We start from the raw sequence: 22442 nt of genomic DNA, 5'->3' as shown, positions 1-22442 counted from the left end.
ACCTTATATGTCAATGACGCATATGCATTTTTATGTTTTAAACAATTAAAACATTTGGTTATCTGTGATGTTTTGAACAATGTTTAAGGAATTCCATTGATAAAGGTTACAATATTTAGCTGGCTGACTTAAATGAGGTTTTTTTGGAACCATTGTCTTGGGTGAACCAAGACTTCCATAGTCTTAGAAGTTAGTTAGAAAATGTTACAGCTATTATTGCAATACATTATTTGTTCTATTTAAAAACAACAACAAAAAAAAAGCAGTTGCATGAATTAAACAATTAAAGTCTTTTTTTGTGTGTGTGTTAAATTGAACTGTAAAATCAAAAAATCTGAACAACTGACCCAACTCGGCCAGCAGAATAAAATCCTTATGGTTGAGCACTGCTTTCTTATAGTAAGTCTCTAATCAAGCGAGCTGCTGAAATTTGTTCTAACTAGGTGTACTCTAAAATGCAGTCTAAGTGTCATTACAGCCATTGAATTGATGCTTGTTAAAAAGACATTCAATTCTACAGGAGAAATGCCAGACTGCAGCACCTCAAGTTCCTGCCAAACTTGGTGACATAAATATGCAATCCAACACCCTCGACAAGATCATTAGCTAGGTAACTGAAGAAACGGTTTATCAGGAGACCAAAAACCTGATTCCACATTAATCTTTAAAATTCATATAGAATGACAAACTCTTAGAGACGATATCTTACAGGTGTGACGCACACACTGTTCCACTGACAATTATGCAATGGTTAGTCAGCGAGAGAGTTTAAAAAAGGACAACAGCAAGACACATTGTTCAAATGGCTTTATTAAATCCCAAAAGTACAGTAATGACCCAATGGAGTAAAAAAAAAAAAAAAAAACATCCTCATGATACTGAGCATGAACAAAGGAGTGTCCTCAGAATGCAGTAGGTGCATGTTGCTTGTAGTAATGAATATTGCTGAATTCAATTTATCACCTTCTACAAGAGAGAGCATACCTCTGGCAGGCTAAATCATTTAATGACAACCATGCTTTTAACAGAAGGGTACAACAATCCTTCCATTTTTTAAAAGATACATGTTCACTACAAGAAATGTTTGAAAACTTACAAAATGACAATTGAGTTATAACTAGACATTATTGGCACAGAAGTTCAAACAAGATCTTCGAGAAAGTGTAAAGAGGGGCTTCAACTGATCCTGCAAAAATGCAGGCGAAACTGTGAATTAAGTGTGAGATGTTTAAGATACGATTCAATCATAGAGTCCCATATTGAAAAATGCTCAAAGTAACAAAGTGTGACTTTATTAATATTTCAAGAGAGACTGCAATCTAACCATGTGCTTAGAAGACTACTTGCCCTGCGTACAGAGGACTCTGCGGTTAAAATCATGTGAGCACATGAGAAATTTTCCCTGGAGTGTGAATACATGTAAACAATGTGCTGTGCACTTGCAAATATACTAAAGCAACTGAACAGGCATTTTGCTCCATCTGCTACTGGCAGGATGAGCTCTAGTCTAAGAAAAGCAATGGCATGCTGAAGTAGGCATGTACCGATTACGATACAACTGCACTTGAATGGCTCGCGGGGGTGATCTTTGAGCGTCTGAAGAGCTGTGCGCAAACTGTACGAGGATGCAGAGCTGAGTTGTGGCAAAAGCGTGTTTGAGGCAGATTTACATACAACATGAGTAGTACTACTAGACACAAGTCCGTCCTTTGATCATTCAATATCTTTGAGTACACAATAATACACTGATGATACTTAACCATTCAAAATGAACAATAAATAGAATGCAACAAGTTTTGTGTTGTCAGTTTTCAAATGGTGTGGAGAGCAAGTCTATCAGGCCAAGGCAAGTACTGAGGAGAGAAAAACAAACAGCATTGAAGAGAATTAAAATGTTCTGAGATGATTCACGCTGTATTAATTTCATGCATTTCTATGGATCAGATGGCTGTTCGATCATGAAGAGAATTTTTTACATGATGTGCAGATTAATCAAATTTATAACAAACATTTACTTAGAAAGTCCTTCAAGTATAATATATAATGATATATTAATTTATACCATGGTGTGTTCGACTACTCGATTCTGATTGGCTGGAATACATGCGGTTAAAACTGCTGAATGCACAGGTAGTTCTGGTCAGTTTTAATCACCGTTTGATATTAATGTGCTGTTTGTAACCATAGCAACATAAAACATTTCCTAACCACTTTCAACAGCATAGCTAATGTTATGGAATTCAGCTTGTTTTGTACGGAGGGTGAAAGAAAGAAATCAGGACCTATTAAATGCGTCTTTCAGCAAGGCGATGCAAGACAATTTAAACTGTATGTGTTGTGTATGTTATGTGCTGAAGTGTCGCCTAAAGCCAAGAGGCCCCCCGCGCTCACAAATCTCTGACTCAAATGCTGAAGGAGAAGTGTTGTTTGTTTACATTTGCGGTGAAGCGCTACCGTTCAAGGACAAATTGCGATTTCATTCTTAATTCAGTCAACTGTGCAGCCTTGATGGATACCATATCGATGTCTCAGGTCAAAATCTGCAGATTCCAGAGTGTTTTCAATGGTTTTCCCCTTATCATACAGTAAGTGCTACTTTTACTGTCACTGCCACGTTTGTAACAGTTTTTTCCACATTCATGTGAAAATTACAATGGATAAAAAGTATAATAACCCCTCTACGTTCTAAGTATAATAACCCCTCTACGTTCTGTGGAAATTATTATTTCGGATTGTGCATTTAAATTTACATTTTTGTCCAAGTGTGTGGTTGCACTACTTTTTCTCTGTGTCTCAATAGGCAGAACTGTAGATCTAACGACCCTTAAAATTATCCGTTATTTTTAGATTTTCCAGTCACATTTGCACAGTAAAAAAAATCTATGACAGCTGTAACTAATCAATTCTGGCAAGTGACTATGTTATAAGCGGGATAATCAATGGCTAGGTTTGCGTTAAACTATTTTAAATGCACTTTGCAGACCTCCGCTTTGCGTCGGGTGGTTCTTCGCCTCCACATCGTGCATTTAAAATAATTTAACGCACACCTAGCCGTGGATTATCCCTTACATATTGCATAAAATATAATGTTATAATTATAATATTATAAAATAATTATAAATCAGACATTTCAAATAAATTATCATATACATATATTGTGGCAGCAGACAAGCATTTAGACAACACAAAAAGGGTCTCAAAGTCAAAATATTGTTTATTTCTGTCTTATTGAATATAAGCCTATTACTGGTCCATTTCTGGCTGGACCATTTTTGGTTGTTGGTCCATGTATTCATGTGTCAGACGGACACTTTTGTAGCACAAGTTTTCAGTGTATATGGCCATAAGCACTGTACTTTCAGGATGCGGTGTAAACATAGTTTGAAACTTTGAAAAACATGAACATTGCATTCTGTAGTACTTGGTCCAGCTGTCTTTGAGCGCAAGACCACGTCATCTGTGGGAGGCTGTGCTGCCTGCTCTCATTTGTTTGATGAGGAGAGTTGCGCTGACTGCCCTCTATTGCCACAGATTTGCAAAAACATGGTAAATTGCTTATGGAATTTACATACATTTAGAGCTAGGTATTGATACAGATTTCCCAATTTGATTCGATTTACAATCTCTCAATTCTAATTAATTCCAATCTCGATTAAATTCGATTCGATATCAATTCATCTGGGTACATTTCTGTTACAATATCCATTTTGATTACATATAAAAAATTCACTCTCAGCTAATGCTCATAATTATAAAGGAAACTTCTAGGCCAATGGTTCTAAACCAGGGGTTCGGGACCCACTAGGGGACCTCAGCACACTTCCAAGGGGGCCTCAAGATCTCTTAAAATTATTTAAAATATGACAGATTATTATAATATTTAATTATTATAATAAAACTTACTGAAAATGCTACAAATTTAATAACTCCCTTCAACAGCTTGCTTTTTATGAAGAATATACAGTTCTAGACATTTCTGGAATCAAAAATTAAGGAAATATCTTATAATAGATATATCTTGTAATATAAATATCTAATAGCCTACATGGGGGGGCCTTCAAATATTTTCTGTGACAATGGGGGGCCTTGGATTAAAAAAGGTTGAGAACTATTGTTCTAGGCAACCTTATAGGTATAATTTGAAAAAACATTTTACAAATTATATTTTCTAATTAGTTTATCAAATTGGTTACATTTTAGCTTTTGAAAATGTTTCAAATTCAGTCTATTCCATCAATTACTGTAGCGCATCCTTGTGTGATTAGAATTACATTTTTTTTTAATCAACAACTGACTGTAAATACACAAAGGGAATTAAGGGACATTTTTAAAATTACACATGGATCCGTGGACACACAGAACTAAATTTTACTCTCAACACGCAGAGAAAAGACCTCTGTGCTAATAACGTCTCCACTATACTATTTAATCACTGGTGAGTGAAATCTTAACATTAACCAGCCAGTGGCTAATCGTCAAAATTTTTAGCTGTACAGCGCAAACTTTGGTCGCATATGAGATTTACTTGCATTATAGAGGTTTGCCACAAAGTGAAAGATCGATCTTGGGATTTAAAAATCGATATCGAGAACGTTCCAACTAAGATCATGCTGCATCGGAAAAATCAATATTTCTAGTTGCTTTTAATGAGTTATTTTTCATATAGTTAAATCGCATTAAATTAACACGTTAAATTGACAGCCCTTGAAAAGACCAAATGTAAACGCCTTCCAAGACATATTTGAGATGAAAACCAATTAGATCATTCCGAAGTTTGAGACGCAACTCAGACAAGTATAAATATATCTGGTTGTTCAGGCCACATACGTAAACTTTACAACTCACAGAACTACAGTATGTCACCATACAGAAGTTTGGGAGCCCAAAGACGACAAAAAATGCGGCCAAAAACAGCTGACACCTTTTGCTATGCAACCAAAGCAATTTTAGCTGCTTCCATTAGTGACTAGCTTCATCGCGGAAGTGAACTTGCATATAGCGCAGGAATAGTAGAACAGATTTATATTGGTTTTGCGGAGACACATTTATCTGGCAAGGTGTAAATGGAATGTGCATACGCAATCCAATCACCAGATTCATGGTGAATAAGTGGAAATAGGTAAATATGCTTGTAAGTTCAAGGGATACAGGGATACATACCACTTATAGCCTCCTGAGCAAAGTATTTCACATCCATATCTTGGTCTGTGGCTAGTTTCTCCAGTGCTGGTTTGACCTCTGCGTGTAAAGCACTGTAGGACACATCGTTGTTGGCATGTCTGCTTTTAGTAACACTTCAACTATCAAACAAGAAAGTATGGTAGCCATTGTTTAGACTGACAAAAAAAAAAAAGAACATACCTGTTTTCCAGGACTGGTCCAATTTTCTGTAAGCTTTTGGCCACGTTGAAGCGGACATTGGCCACCTGGTCATTGGCCATCTTGAGGACTACAGGCAACATGTGCTTGGTGGTGATCTCCTCTCCGCATGCTTCAGACAGAGCCTGAAAGCACATATTGAATAGATAAATTCAACTGGGTGTGAAAACTGCTAAATTAGTTTTTATTAGAACACTTTGTTGTAAAAGAGCAAACACCAACCACAGTTTCAATGTTTCCAGACTCACATTGATGCAGAAAAGAGTGGTCATCCTGTGAAGGTAGTTGGGATCGTTGGCCATGCCAAGCACTTTGGGCACAATGGTGTTCTGGGCCCACTCTGCTCCAAACTTCTCAACCAGCTTCATCAGGTTACAGGTGGCAGCCTCTCGGATGGCATACACTGCAAGTTACGCAAAGATGCTTTTGTTACCTCTACTTCTATCAACAGTAACATGGCAATGCTTAGATGGTTTTTTTTTTTAACCACAAATATGTCACTCCAGATTACCAGATTTACAGTCCACTATACCTGAAGGCAAACATTCTTCATTATCACGAGCAAGTAGTCATTTCGCACACTTTATCCAAAGCCACTTTCAGCACACTCAGTGAAGTTGCCGATTATAAATGTAGAATCATTATATTTTTATGCACAATATATAAGTAATTTGAGAGTGTAGGGGAACCGACTAGATTACATCATTCGCAGTGCTTCACGGGAGTGGGCGGTTGCTAACTGCAGAGCTCTTTCTGTGCAATTTTTTTGCAGTGATTTGCCGATTGGTGGATCTTTTTCTTCAGGATCACATGTAGTGGAGGTCTTCATGAGGAATTCTGCTATTAAACATGGTTTTTAAAAAAAGAATTGAACAACGCAGACAGTTCTCCTTTGGAGAACAAATAAAACAGTGTTCACAGCATTTTAAACTATTGACACTCCAAGATTCTGGCCCTTTGAAAATGGTCTTCGACAATGGGGGCCCTCCGAGTCAAAAAGGTTGAGGACCACTGCAATACACCACACCACACCACACCACCGCCGGTATCAAATAAGAGGTCCACCATTTCACGTGCTTTTTTTTTCTCAAAGGTGAATAAACGCCAGTGTCGTACTTGATATTTATTCTGCCTGGTTTTAGCTTTCCCTGGCTCATGGGATCAAACAGATTGCTGGCATGAGAAACGGACATGGATTTTGTGCTGTTTACCAACCTTGTTTTAGTGTTCCACGTAACTCCAGCTGATTACATTCCACCTGACTTTGCAATAACTCAAAGAGATCACAATCTAAGCCATTTAAACTCCATTCTGAGATGAGCAGATATCTACAAACATCCTGTGAAAATGTGCATTACCAATCTGCTTAACCATAGATGGCATGAAATAACCCCTTTATCAAATGGCTCTGAATTGGTCCGAGACAATCCTATTTAGAGTTTAAAATTCAGGACAAATCTCCCCACATTTATTTTTCAAAGAAATAATAAATATACTTGACATCAGACAAACTGTGATATGCACTTCCATTAAGTAGGTCAAGCTTTAAATAGATTATAATAAACACACAAACTGACAGTCCATTTTGACAATCTGTACGTCTTACACAGTACATATAAATCCACTTTGAGTTTGATTTCAGTCTGTCTTTTTTTTTCTCTTATGTCCTATAACCTTTTTTTTTTAATTTATTTTTTTTATTAAAATGCACCAGTCTGATTTTTGCAAAGTCTGAGTAACAGACCTAGATAATGCGATTGTAACTTGGCTTCCTCCTGGATTTATACATGTTATTCGAACCACAATTGGCCCGGTGCTCATGCTCAGAAAAATGGAGGTGGCAGGTCACGTGTATTTAACGTCCTTCCTTCAAATATTCTATTACGCTTTGTGCCATGCACTGTGCCTGTGTGTATTTGTCAAAAAAGACAAGTTCACTTCAGAGTGCAGAGCATAGCGCCGCCCTGACTGTGAGCGCTTATGTAAGAGGAGAGCGCTGGCCTAGCAGCACAGGATATACAAGAACATTCCAGTGATGTAACCCATCTGGCCCTTTGTCCACAATTGTCACAGTGTAATTGTATGTCTATGCATGTGTGTGAGAGAATGTGCTCCTCGGTGAAAATCACCATGCAAAACACCTCAACAGCTGGGTCTAATCAGCTCATGGTTTAGAGTGAGATCATAACCGTTCTGACATCCATTAAATTAAAGCTTTACTAAGAGACCCACCAATCTGGAACATTCATTACCATTGACATGCAAATCAAAGTAAGATCAGCATGCAGTTCAAAAGCCTGATCTATTCAAGAGCAGGGGCAGAGTGGCATCTGAATGAAACTGGAAATAGGTTGATACGAAAATAACTGGCAACCCGGTGTGAAATCTGTGGTTCATCCACAGTGATCAATTCTTATTTCGTTAACCAGCCCACCTGTGTAAAAAGCTGTGCTATGCATTTAGTACTGTGAAAATTAGGGCTGGGAAGTATGCAGTTATATAACATGCGGTGTTAGAAATCTGTCAATTGAGATTCTTGCATACCCTTTATAATGCGGTTTATCCGCACCATGATTTTGATCAAATTGGTCAAGTACTGATGCTGACTACCACCCCTGGAGTCGCGAGTTCGAATCCAGGGTGTGCTGAGTGACTCCAGCCAGGTCGCCTAAGCAAACAAATTGGCCCGGATGCCAGGGAGGGTAGAGTCACATGGGGTAACCTCCTCGTGGTCGTGATGAGTGGTTCTCGCTCTCAATGGGGCCGCACGGTAAACTGTGTGGATCGCGGAGAACAGCATCCACATGCTGCGAGTCTCCGCGGTGTCATGCACAGCGAACCACGTGATAAAACGGATTGACAGTCTCAGAAATGGAGGCAACTGAGACTTGTCCTTCGCCACTCGGATTGAGGTGAGGAACCGCGTCACCACGATCACCTAGTAAGTAGGCATGCCAAATTGGGGAGAAAAGGGGATAAAAAAAAAGAAAGAAAAAAAACATAAAACTAAAGCATACTCTGCAAACTGTGTTGCACACGACTGCTTCCAGTGTAGACAGCTGCGTTCATTATTATGGGAGTCATTTAGCTTTGATGTGTTGCATTGCTTGTGTCCAGTGTAGGCAATATTTAACATCTCAATTTACTGCAACAATATCGAACTCAACAGATATTGCAGTCACAGGTCTGCAAGATCTAATCAGAACTATAATGTATTACTGTTTTGAGTCTCTTTTTTTATATTGATGTCAGAATTATTCATTTGTTATGAATAATCTTACCTTTTGGTTTGTGTCCATCAAGTTCCAAATAATAGAAAATAATCTAATGAGACTGACTTCTTTTGAGATTGACAATTTAAAGGGATAATTCACCCCAAAATGTTAATTCTGTCATCATCATTTACTCACCCTCATATTGTTCCAAACCCATGACTTCCTTTCATCCATGAAACACAAAACACGATGCAAGGCTGAATGATTAGGTATAGGAAGTTTCAATCCATTTTTTTTTTCATACAATTAAAGTGAATGGTGACTGAGGCCAACATTTTGGTCATACTGCCCACCGCTGGTGCAAATGTATGGCAAATAACCTATATATATATGAGAATTCAGTGTCAGAGCTGATCCAGGAGTACATAGACTAAACCAATGCAGTAGTAACTGCCTATATATTGAACAAAGTCAAAAGCAAGTGTTTTTTCCTGTGGTCAGACCGGACAGAGAAATGTACAGAGACAGAGAAGGAGGGAGTGCTACAATCTTATCGGACTCTTGTAATTGGTGAAGAGAGCAGAGAAGGACCTGCTGAGATGCATGTCTGTTTCTCTCCGTTCACATATACACACCTGGCAGATGCTTTTATCCAAAAGTGCCTGACAGTGGATTTGAGGTATACATTTTATTGTAATGAGCATTCCCTGGGAATCAAACCCATGACCTTGGCTCTCCATGCTTAGAACATCATGCTCTACCAGCTGGGCTAAATGACACACTCCTTGTGGGGAAAACACACTTTTAAAGTCAAAGTAGGAATGGGAAAAAGAGGGCAGGTGGAAACAACTGCTGTACTTCTTGGCTGTGCCCTCTTCAGTGTTAGCAATTCATCTGCCAGAACTTAAACTGCTTTGGTTGGCTGCTGTCAATAACTCAACAATATCTTTCTTTTTTTCCTCAAATACTCAAAAGAATCCTCTCGCATAGAAAACAGGAGGATTTACATGACATACCGTGATCAATGAGCCATGCCATACACAAGGAATTCAACTTCTCATCAAAGAACTCCACTCCCTGGGAACAAAGTTGAGACATAGTTACATTCTGTACAGTTTAAAGGAATTGCTAAGCCATAAATGAAAGTTCTGTCATCATTTACTCACTCATGTTTTGGAAACCTGTATGACTTACTTTCTTCCAGAAAAGTTAGACTAAGCTGCTTTTTGTTTTTAAAACACAAATTAATGAGGATGTGGGCTGTCATGCTCCAAAAATACAAAACGTAGTACCATAGAAGTAGTCCATCTGAAAACATATGATAGCTTTTTGCAAGAAAAAGACTGAATTTTAAGTTATTATTCACTGAAAATCTCAAAAACTGGCACGACAGGTCTTGAAATGCCATGTTCGAATTGAACTGAGAATAAGATATGAGAGCTATTATGGATGGCAGGGAAGATTTTTGGTGAAAATTGGTTTAAATATCAGTCTATTTCTCACTTAAAGCTACTGTATGGCTTCAAAATTCTTGAAATACAGCACACAAGTCCTATGGACCACTTTTATGGTACTTTTGGTCATTTGGAGCTCGGCAGCCCTAGTAACCATTCATATTCATTGTATGGAAAAGACATGATATGAGGGTAAGTAAATGACAGAACTTTAATTTTTTGATAAACTATTTGGCAACACTTTACAATAAGGTAACTAGCCTTTATTTCAAATCTAAATAATCAATCTCTACGCAGACGTAAGAGTGGGGAACAGACTTACCAGTTGGCCTGCCAGCAAGGGCATGTACTCAATGATGGCTAGTCGAACTCTCCATTTGGCATCCTCAGCTAGTTCCACTATAGCCGGCAGCAGGGACTGAGAGAGCTGCCGGATCCCGATCACCTCATTCACACAGTCCAAATTAGAGATGATGTTCAATCGAACCTCAGGACACTGTGGAAATTTGAGAAAAATCGATATAAATAAATTAATTGCACACTCTTTAGTTTTTAAACTTTAATTGCTTAAATGTTAGGGATGTCCGATGCCAATTTTTTTTAGAACGAGTACAGATACTTCCTTTTTGGTACCATCTGATCCGATACCCATTTTTTATTTTATTTTTTTCTGAAAACCATATCAACAGTTTTTCTAATTTTTCATCAAAATGGTGTCTAAATAAAGGAATTAGTTAAAAATGTAATCAAATTAAAATAGAACAATTAATTTTCAACATAATACTTTTTTTTTTTTATCAAATAAAGTGCTTTTATACAAAACCTCAAATCCAATCCAACATTGGAGATATTTTTGTCAAATAAAGTGCTGCATAAGAGCATCACAGATGTGTGATGTAGCTTAAATATAATACAATTATTTACTTAATAATAATAATAGTAGTAGTAGTAATATTACAGTGAATATTACATAACTATATAGTAGTTGTATATTTCTGTAGTACTTTCTTCCATTTAAATTGAGCTTTTCTTTTGGAGTGAAGCCCTTTCTGTGTGTTTTGAAGGTAGCTTCTCACCTCTGGAAAAGCAGGTCGCTACTGAACCCAATGTGATTATTAAACAGCAAAAAGCTGCTATTTAATTAAATAAATATGTAGGCTGTATGTGCCTCGCACTACAAAGTGAACTGGCGCTTTGCTCGTTGTCATCTGCTACAAACATAGGCACAATGCTCATGATGGTGTTTTCCATGTATGAGACAAGGAGCTCTAAAAGGTATGAGCAGGGAGGGGTTAAAAAAATAAGAGGGCTTGGTGATGGCAGCCGAAAAGGAACGTTGTTTCAGTAGCGGAACAAATTGGAAACATCCATTTACATTTGGCTGAAAGATTGTGACAAATATTTTTGTACTATGGAATAATACGCACAAATAAAGACCAGTAAAATGTATTAAGTAAATCGGGTCAAATTTGATTTTATGTTGACTGTAGCGCCCCTTGCAGCAATGCAGATAATACAGCGCGTACTTGTGTTGGGGTATGAATTGCGCTGCGACATTTCACAATGCAACAACGCGTGAAATCGAGCTTGCATAGCAAGATGCGTTTGCGTTCACGTGCTTACGTAGAGTTTGTTTGGTCCTTTCAAGTCCTCATAATTTTATGAATATAAGAATGAAAATATAAGAATAAAAATCACATGTCAACTTTTCAGTGTAAAGATAAGTCTCCATCTTTTATATACAGTATTTTTTTATTTATTATTTTTCCTTAAAAGGCCCCAGGAGGCGGCTTGCCTCATGTGACTTTGTTAAAGAACATTTATATGTGTTACCAAATATTTGATGACTTGCTTGAGCAAGTGCACTTTGGTGACTGACTAAAATTCAGACAACAAGTTTGTTAGTCAAACAGAACCGAGTGGATAAGCAGCCAATGGAAATACACTTCAGGACTGAATTCACAGAATCCAGCTCTTAACATTTTCTGATTGTGTGTTTGACCTCTGAGAGGAGACCAATAAAACATAAGGGAACACAAACACAGGATGCAAGCATCTGGACAAGATTCGGTTTTGGCACACAGTTTAGCTAAAAGCAGAGGCTAAAGTTCAACTTCATTTAAGAAAAGAGTAAGAGTTTATTACCAAGATCTGAAAGCTAATATGTCAAACAGAGTGGTCATGGACAGGATCCCAATTAAAGAAACAGAGATTTTAAGAGTAGAAAATAATTTTGGTGCTGGCACAAGGGCTCAGTTTACACCTGGTATAAACATTCATCTCGGGTGATCCGATCACAGGTTGTCAACTGAGACATATTGCTGTTTATATCCGGTAGAAGCATATCCTGTGACCACTTGTGCTCGTATTTAAAGGAAAGGGTCGAAAAAGTAGCAAAATCAATGCATTTCCAACAGCCTTAGGGAAATACCTGTATTTATTGAATATTGGATGTTGATTTCAGGCATACTGAAGTTTCTTAAAGTCTTGTGCATGTGTATGGGGTGTCTGGGATTTTCCAAATTTTTCAAATGGCAGGCTATTTATAATTTATACTAAAATCTGCATGCAACCAGCAGTTTAAAAGCCTTGTTTTACCACAGTGATTGACAGGCGAATAGGCGGCCCTTCACTGTTGTCTGAGACACATCAGGACAGATTTGCCATTTAAACTACAAATGTGATGTGGTCAGATGCATTTCTGCCTACCGAATGTACTGACTGTCTGCTTGTGGTTTGAGAGATCGGATCACAAAACGTTTTGAACCCTGATTATGCCTGTTTTTAGCCCTGAGATGGATTTTAATACCAGGTGTAAATGGGGTCAAGGTGACCCAACAAACCTGTAACAAAAACATCTGTGTCTCTGCACTAAAGTATAGTCCTATAAGGAGCTGGGACCACAGAAGAGAGAGACAGATTAGAGATTGGGCCGATCGCCAGGTAGGTTACCTCGTCCTTCAGTTGGGCCAGGAAAAGAGGCAACAGATGTTCCACAGTGTTGTCCTTTCCCAAAATGGTGGAGAGACCCATGATGACAGATGCCAGGGCAGACTTCACATGCTGGTTTGTGTCAGACACAAGCTCCTTTAATGGGAAGAAAAGGAGGTTTGAGGGCTTTTAAATCGAGCTATTCTTCTACAAGTAGCTCTAATAAGAGACAAGGTGATTACTGGAGTCTTTGAAGAAGGAAGGCATTGCGGTGCCTTGAAACCTGGACATTTATTTGCTTGTACATTTTCCAAGAGAGTCTGAAAGCCTGTAATAATCGATGATCTCATGTTTCGGCAAACAGCTTGTGTACAGGCTAACTGTCGATCATATCTGCTGACTAAGTAAGCAGCAAGCGGTTTGTATAAGTGAGGAATTATCTGCTTACATTAGCTTATTAACAGATATCAAACATCAGGTCATAAGACTCTCAGGCCACACAGGCAAAGAGCGATTTGTAAAGCTCAAGCAGACACACAAAAGCCTCTTCCAACGTTCTTTTTTTTCCCTTGTTGTCCAGTCTGTAAAAACAGGCCTGTTCTGAAATGGTACTGGGATTTATATGAGCCATTCACTAAAAATGGTGAGGAAAGTTGGGGACCAGTCTATATTTGCACCTTATTTCAAGCAGTGATCCCAGATTTGTGAAAAAAATCATGCTTTTGAACCAATTCTTTGTAATGATTTGGTCAAATTGATCGGTTGTAAATCACTACCCTTTACCATGTTAACAATAGTTTTTACCAAAATATGAGTTATGCAGTTATTGTTACTACTGTAAAATTATCAATTATAGGATCTTCAAACAGTGCAAGTTGCTTTCAGAATCTCTCATTTATCTAATATTTTTCAATGAAAGTGGTGGCTAATACCAGAGACTATTTAGCCCGAGACAAAGCACTTGTCTTAAAATGAATGGGAGAAATTGGAATGCCCAATACGGCGGATGTAGAAAGGGAAGTCCTGCCTTACAGGTAAAAGAGCCAATCACCTTTTAGGTAGAGACATCTCCTGTCTCTTAACTCATGAACACACATGCACATTAGCTGGACCAGCCAGACAAGTATATATAATATGTTATTTGATTGTTATCTTGACCAACTGTTTTGGAGATTTCTGTTTTTCCCCCATTCAAGTAGAGAGGAGCTGTACTTTCATGCTGCTTGTATTCATAGAAAATAGCTGCCCGGGAGCATTCTCAAGATGGCCACTGAGTGGACTGACTTGCCTTGAAAGGGACTTTGGTAATACAAGTTACCAGTTTTACTGAAGTTGCAATAACTTCAGTTACTACAGTATTTTAATATGGTAAATATCTAAGTTTAATGGAGAACTTTTTGAAGTAAAACTGTGAGGTGGGTGACATGAGCCATGAACACCACAACCTTTGTAATTTATATAATACACATTATAATTTACATAGTCTTATTGAAAACCATAATAAAAGGGAGTATTTAACTGCAAATATATTATTAAACCAAACAGTAGTAGTAAAATGCCATTCCAGGACTTCTGAGAACTCTTAAGTGATGTCCAAACGAATGACTAAACAAAATGAATCAAACTTCCCATGGCTAATGTGAAGAGCTCAGGCTGTCCACTAATAAGTCTTGATAACTGCTATCTAACAAAAAGTTAGATAGGAATGGGATAATGGACTTTCTGCACAGCTCAGTATTACAAACCAGGATATAAAAAAATAAAAATAACAACCTAATCCCAGCCTGATGATTTAGTAAACCCTTATACAAAGTTGACAAGGGCTCTAACTGGTACAACAGCTATAACAACAGTGACCCCTGCTGCCCATGATCTCCTGATAGGATCAACAGCCCAATCACGGAATTTAGTTAACTAACCTATTGATGAAGTCATAAACAAATTATTAAACTTTGTGCAACTATTGATGGGGGCATAATTTTATTAAATCTTATATGCTACCGTAAATACGTATGAAACATCTACAATAATAATTTTGCACACCAAAAATGGTATCACTTGTTAAAGGCTTAGGTAAACACTTCGAAAATAACAAAATAACAACCAGACCCACTGCAAGAACTCTTGCAGAGACAACCTGGACATCTGCCCAGCCCCAAATATGATCTCACATAATAGAAAAAATAAAAAAAGAAACTCTAGTTTTCTAAGTACCCCCTCTTGAGAACTTGGCTTCCACCATGTAGCATAACTGTTCAGACACAAGCAGGCAAGATTACAATGTGTACCTTGACGCATGGCAGAATATGAGTCATAATGATGGTCTCCCTGCTGTCTTCAGGCAAATTTTCGCAGAACACTGGGGAGATAAACAGGGCATCAGATAATGTTGTTATTGTGAGACTGTTTTCATAGAGACATCAGGCTTTGGACATAGGCAGAGGGAAACCATACCTTTCACCTTGTTGGCTGCAGCAGCCCGGACCTCTGCCTCACAGTCTTTCAACAAATTCTGGAATGCCGGGACAAGATCGTTCTTGGTGATCTCTGGGCCAACTGCTTTTTGCAACTTTATATAAACAGAAAAACAAGGGTTAGTGCACACACTGTTGTGGAGAAAACCTGGACACTGGCCCAATGTTAATCTCAAGGATGCGCTTGAGTTTCGTAAGTACCCACTTCTGAAAACTTGTCTGCCACCATGTAGCGCACCCTCCAAGATTTGTCCTCTGCGGCCTGACGGAGAGTGGGCATGACTAGAGACTCCAATTCTTCCTGGGGCAGCAGGGTGGCAATGCTAACACCAGCCTCTACTGCCAGGAGCCGCACAGAGTCCTGTAGAGCAAGGTAAAAATGTATATAGCTCCGATAAACAGCCTTAGAGCACAGGGAATTATTTTCCCATTCATTTTCTTAATAGGGTTTAAAACAAAGCTAAGCCATGAACCAAGCCAACCAGCTTCAAGGCGAATCACAACATTAAAAAAATTTGATTTGAAGCAAAAAAGCATTTAAAAAAAAAAAAATTACAAAAGGTACAAGACTTAATATGTACTGTGTACTTAACATCTTTTCTGAGGGAATGAACTAAAATCCCATCAAGAATTACGAATGACAATCAAATTAAAAACCATGGAACAATATAAAATGTACAATCTTTGATTAAAAGTTTAATATATAAAAGTATATTCTACTGAAAATATTCCAATATATACAAGTATATTAGTAGTTTGAGATACCATCTCTGATTGGTGAATCTCTCTTCAGGTTTATGGGTAGTGTAGTTCTGTACTGGGAATTTGGCCATTGAAGGGATAGTTCACTCGAAAATGAAAATTCTCTCATCATTTTCTCACCCTCATACCATCCCAGATGTGTATGACTTACTTTCTTCTGCTGAACACAAACGAAGATTTTTAGAAGAACATCTCAGCTCTGTAGGTCCATACAATGCAAGTGAATGGGTACCAGGGGCTGGTTGCTCCAGCTATACGTAAGTTACAACTTAGCCTAGTTGTGGCGTAAATGGGAACTAAGTCACAATTTATGTGCTACTAAATATCTGAGCGTTGCACCATTAAATTTAGGTAGAATGTAACCTTACGTACAAACTAAATATTTACGGAAGCCCCCGACCGAGTAACGGTTGGAATAAAAAAATCAGACTGATATTTATGACATCAATGAGCTCATGTTTTGGTTGACAGGCTTCAGTCCTTTCGACATATATGATGATGTTGACATTTTCACTCGTTTACATTTATGGGAGAAAACATTATGTATAAACAAACCTCTTCACCATGAAACCGATCTAACGGTGCACTTTCCTGTGTACTCCACCCAGTGTCAAGTTTCAACATATACAAAATAGATATTAACATTTATAAATGTCTACTTTTCCAGCCTGTTGTATTAGTATTTATTTATTGTCCTTTATTCATTTTAGATACAGTTATTGAATATTATTTACATAAGCTAAATATATCATTCATGAAATCTTGTTTTATTACATGTCGTATTTCTATGGAGATAATTATTACAGCTGACAAGTTACATGAACAAACAAGTTTTTAACAAGATCAAACTAAAATGCAAGACTTTTTAACACTTCTGTGTCAAATCTGAAGGCTGCTTATTGGATAAATACGGGTAAACGTCATATTATGCGACTACGCATTACATTACGGAGAGCTTACGACCTACTAGTTAAGTCTTGCCTTAAGAACAGGTGGTGCAACCAAATTAAGCACCAATTTAGTTACAAACTAACTAGTAGTTACTAAGCCCTTAGTGTGAACTTTACATCTCAATTTAAGTGAGACCTTACGCTCAGCTTACCCAGAACTAGGTCTAAAAGGCTTATAAAGGCAGCATAAAAGTAATCCATAAGACTCCAGAGCTTAAATTCATATCTTTAGAAGTAATATGATAGGTGTGGGTGAGAAATAGATAAATACAGAAGTCATTTTTTACTATAAATTCTCCTCCCTGCCCAGGAGGTGGTGATATGCACGAAAAATGTGAATCGACAAAAACAAAAGAATGTGAAAGTTAAGATTTATAGTAAAATAGACTTAAATATTGATCTGTTTCTCACCCACACCTATCATATCATATTTTATCCTGCCTTTATGTGCTTTTTGGACCTTCAGATTTCTGGCAACCATTCACATTGTGTGGACCTACTGAGCTGAGATATTTTTCTAAAAATCTTCGTTTGTGTTCAGCAGAAGAAAGAAAATCAAACACTTCTGGGATGGTATGAGGGTGAGTAAATGATGAAATAATTTTCATTTTTGGTGAACTATCCCTTTAAACAATGTTTACTGTTGTTAACAACCTCTGAACTCATGGTTGGTCTGTCTTGAAAGGTTTAAAAGTTATCATTAAAAAACAATTTCTCTATGGAGCAAATGAATGGGATTTTACCTTCTGGAACCAGACTTTTGTGCTCCATTTACACCTATACTTAGGAGTGCATATGAATTACACTGTACCTGTTCGTCAGATGCTAATGCTGTAAAAAGAGGAATGATGTCACTCTTAACATAATCCAGCTCCAAAACTTTCGCAAACTCGCCTAGCTTAGAGGCAGCAGCACGTCGCACCATGGGAGTGTCGTCCGAGCAAAGAGTACGGAAGTGCCTGCGAAACAACCACTATATTATATATTATTAAACTTGACATCACTTTTCTACGTAAAATTATTTTGAAAGGTACAGTCACAAAAACAAACCATCAGTTTAACTCACTGGCGGATTTCCGCTTTAACAGTGTTGGACACACGAGGGTAGCAGACGCTAAACAGACCGCAGGCAGATGTTCGGGAGGTGAACCAGTCCCCGCTGGCCAAACGCTTAACAAGTGGCACGAAATGCACCTCCAGGTCTACAGGTGAATGTTCCTGAGAGATCTTACGCAGAGACTCCACGGCTTTGTCCCGCACTACTGTTTCCTCCACAGTGGCCAAACTCTCCAGAGGAGGCTGAGGACGATGAAACGCATAAAGGCATGTCTTGACTCCAGATAGGCCAAGGCTTACATGGTCAATTTAATTTTTTATCATACGTACCAAGAGGCAATGCACAAACTCTGGGCCTCCGACCAGCACAGTAAAGCTCCCGAGCTGCTCAGCCAAGGCAAGAAGCACTTCATCCTCATCGTAAATGGTGTCTACAAACGAAAATATGCCCGTTAGTTAACTCTAAATTACAATTTACATTAACAAGTTCAAGAAGAAACAGTACGAGTCTAAATAGATGTCTTGCAAAAATTCTCTATGTGTATTTCATGTTTTGATTGAGTTATAATACAGACATAAAGATTAATAGATTTCTTGTGAACAAAAGAACAGTAAAATTAATAAATGAAAGTTGAAGACCCATTTGGAGCTGCAGTTTATCGGTCTTGAAGATTGAATCAAAACAACAACAAAAAAACAAGCTTGCAGATTTAAATCAGAACAAATAACAATAGTTGGATAGTTAAATTTATGTCTTACCGGTGAGGAAAGGCAGCAGTTCAGTTCGTGTTCTCTCCACACCCAGAGCCAAAGCAATGGTGGACAACTTCTTAATACTGTTCAACCGCAGCTGTGGATGCGCCAGAACAAAATTATGTTTTTAATCACAGCAAGGATCCAAAACCTGCCATTATTAACATTTATTGATGCGTTTCATTAGTCAAATCCACCTGGGTCTTATTGATATGACAAAATGACTCACAACACCGTTACAAAACCTAATGTTTACGTTCAAACACACATATGACGCCCAAAATGATGTCTAGATAGACAGCTCACTAGGTTTTGAAACACATCCATAACAAGCCGCTCAAATACTGGATCATAATGACCGGACGCACAACATCCAGTAGGACACTTGGGCACTGGTTGAATTATATAAATCAACTAGGCATCTTTTTAAAACAACAAAGGGTTAAAGGGGAGAATAACCGATTTCTTTTGTGAATAAATCGCTTGCATGCGCCCTGGTTAGCTGGTATCCGAATGAAGATAGCTGATCATTTGTGCGTGTAATTCAGGCAATCCAACACGGCTTTTCTTACTCTGAAGTTTACCTGAACATCTTCATTCCTCAGCTCGTCGATTAAAACAGCGATGGGATAAAGCGAATCGTCGCCTTCTGCTCCTGCCATTTTCGTCCTGGTTGATGAACACAGTAAAGAAGCTGCTCGTGCTGCTCTATTTCCGTTTAGCGGAAGTGGGAGAATAAACGAGAAATTAAAAGTCCTTCAGTCACGTTCTTCTTCTTCTTGTTTTACGGCGGATCGCAAACACATAAGTGCATTACCGCCACCTATCACCCAAATGGACCATCGACACTCTTCATCAACGGTTTCATTAACACCGCATACCTCACATAGACCTGTTGGATGCTTGCCTACTAAATGCATTGTACTGTTCAACCTTGTATGCCCCAATCTTAATCTTGTAATTATGTTCTCCTCAAATCTGCTCCCACCTGATACTCTTCCCTTACCCACTACTGACTGTATGAGATACAAATGTCTACCTTTTGTGTCAATGTCCCAATACTGTTGCCATAATTTCAGAATATACTTTCTGATTATTGACTTTATTTCTGACCTACTAAAATTAATCTGGATATCAACTACCTCTCACTCTATGGCCTTTTTTTGCTAAAATATCTGCCTCTTCATTACCTCTCAACCCAATATGAGCCAGAACCCACAAAAACTGTACCTTTATACTATTTTGCTTAAGTGAATATCTTCAGTCACGTTTATCCTGTTGATCCTTTTTAAAGGGATAGTTCACCCAAAAATGAAAATTCTCTCATTATTTGCTCACCCTCATGCCATCCCAGATGTGTATGACTTTCTTCCTTCTGCAGAACACAAACAAATATTTTTAGAAGAATATTTCAGCTCTGTAGGTCCATACAATGCAAGTGAATGGTGACCAGAACTTTGAATGTCCAAAAAGCACATAAAGGCAGCATAAAAGTAATCCATATGACTCCAGTGGTTTAATCCATGCCTTCTGAAGAAATATGATAGATATGGGTGAGAAACAGATAAATATTTTAAATCCTTTAATCTTTGTTTGTGTTCTGCAGAAGGAAGAAAGTCATACATATCTGGGATGGCATGAGGGTGAGCAAATGATGACAGAATTTTCATATATCTCTAAATTTAAAATATAAGTGAGATAATAAATAAAATACAATCAAACATTTGGGGTCCTTTTTTTTTTATAACAAATTAAATTCATAATCTTGATAAATTTGCAGAATTGTTTACCTTTCATACCTTTTAAGGATGAAAAATAATTAGAAATAAAATTTATTTTAAAGACTGAGAATAGAGGTTCTGGCTTTGACATTTATGAATGAAAAATATACCAAGAACCATCATTACATTAACAAAACAAAAAAAAAAAAAAAAACTTTGCCTTTTTGATAGCCATTAACATAACAAGCACAATATGGTTTCTAAAAAAATGTAAGTAACATGGGTATTGTGCTACACATACTTCATATTTATTTGCAGTTTTTTTTATTCACTTGCCTAAAAATTAGGAAAACCAGAATGCTAAGTACAAAAGAAAAAGAAAAAGAAAGAAAATTCTTTGATAAACACTTTAAGGTCTCAAGCTACTGATACACAAGTCTATATACGATAAAACACAATACAAAATCTATACATATATTTTATAATAAAATAAATATGTTTATTTCAAGTCATATTTATTTGTATAGCGCATTTCACAATACACATTGTTTCAAAGCAGCTTTACACAAAATTAAAAATTAAGCCTCCAGTAAACAGCTTAATAGAAAACCATGCCTTAATGACTTTATTTTTATAACACATTTAAAAACAACCAATGTTGACCAGAGTGCTTTACAGATCAAATAAAAATATTTTTATTTATAAAGCATTTCACAATACACATCGTTTCAAAGCAGCTTTACAGACCAAATCATATAGCTATTTAGTATTTTTACAGATCAAATAATGTAGCTATATATAAGAAAAAAATAAAGAAGCATATCAACACACTTCATAAATTCAGTAAGACTCATCAACACCATTGTCATTGGTCTGCCTCAATAGCTGAACTATAAAGTTACATCTTACAGCATGGTTTAAGTGTCAACTGTAAAATATTTTATGGTTGTGAGTAACAGAAATGCGCGGTCACCCTTACTAAATGGTACCAAGTTAATCTGGAGGTAGAAAAAAACGTTAGGGTATTCTTGATGTTACATTTTTCTAACATTTGACCGTGGCATGATTGTTGGTGCCAGACGGGCTGGTTTGAGTATTTCTGTAACTGCTGATCTCCTGGGATTTTCACACACAACAGTCTCTAGAATTTACTCAGAATTGTGCCAAAAAACAAAAACATCCAGTGAGCGGCAGTTGTGCGGATGGAAATGCCTTATTGATGAGAGAGGTCAACAGAGAATGGCCAGACTGGTTCAAGCTGACAGAAAGGCTACGGTAACTCAGATAACCACTCTGCACAACTGTAGTGAGCAGAATAGCATCTCAGAATGCACAACACATCGAAACTTGAGGCGGATGGGCTACAACAGCAGAAGACCTATAGTGTTCCTAAGAAAGTGCTCAGTGAGCGTTTATTGATGTATTAATTCGTTCATATTGGTTGTTTTGGGAATTTTAAATTAAAATCTTTAAATTAGTATTTTGAAAAACCTTGATCTCAGTCTGGTTATATAATATAAATAATAATTATAATAACTACCCAAATTCTGGGCAATCTACATTCTGTGTTGTTCGGTATATGACCCTCAAGAGCATGCAGGGGGGCTGTCAGCTGTTAATAATCATGTAGCTGTAGGCCACTGCGGATGACGTCAAGCATTCCTCTCTCACATCAGGCTCTCTCTGAACCAGCCTTCTTCACATTGACTGTATACACTCTCCTCAGATGCCTCCCCCATATTTTCCA

At 37.6% G+C, this 22442-nt stretch overlaps 1 protein-coding gene across 1 annotated transcript; it reads right to left on the bottom strand.

The window, feature by feature from the left end:
• Positions 1-792: 792 nt before the first annotated feature.
• On the bottom strand, positions 793-19700 carry LOC127421779 (serine/threonine-protein phosphatase 2A 65 kDa regulatory subunit A beta isoform). Its single transcript, XM_051664913.1, has 15 exons — positions 19559-19700; positions 18981-19071; positions 18552-18652; positions 18232-18464; positions 17977-18124; positions 15659-15814; positions 15434-15548; positions 15268-15338; positions 13001-13135; positions 10371-10544; positions 9611-9671; positions 5628-5782; positions 5362-5504; positions 5161-5252; positions 793-1853 (listed from the first exon to the last, which is right to left on the bottom strand). The coding sequence occupies exons 1-15, from the start codon at positions 19634-19636 to the stop codon at positions 1837-1839; spliced, it is 1770 nt and encodes a 589-aa protein (XP_051520873.1). The 5' UTR covers positions 19637-19700; the 3' UTR covers positions 793-1836.
• Between the last annotated feature and the right edge of the window lie 2742 nt (positions 19701-22442).

The sequence above is a fragment of the Myxocyprinus asiaticus genome, chromosome 31 (genome assembly GCF_019703515.2).
Source record: "Myxocyprinus asiaticus isolate MX2 ecotype Aquarium Trade chromosome 31, UBuf_Myxa_2, whole genome shotgun sequence".
NCBI classification, from domain to species: Eukaryota; Metazoa; Chordata; class Actinopteri; order Cypriniformes; family Catostomidae; genus Myxocyprinus; species Myxocyprinus asiaticus.
Note: the sequence above shows the minus strand (reverse complement) of the source record. Positions and strands in the feature narration are given on the sequence as shown.

What these genes read in the sequence shown, in the direction of transcription:
- LOC127421779 (XM_051664913.1), bottom strand. Translation starts at nt 19,636, where the DNA reads ATGGCAGGAGCAGAAGGCGACGATTCGCTTTATCCCATCGCTGTTTTA. An exon ending in AGTTTGTGCATTGCCTCTTG is followed by an intron (nt 18,465 to 18,551) that starts GTACGTATGATA and finishes CATCGTCCTCAG; the next exon opens with CCTCCTCTGGAGAGTTTGGC. An exon ending in ATATTCTGCCATGCGTCAAG is followed by an intron (nt 13,136 to 15,267) that starts GTACACATTGTA and finishes TTCCCATTAAAG; the next exon opens with GAGCTTGTGTCTGACACAAA.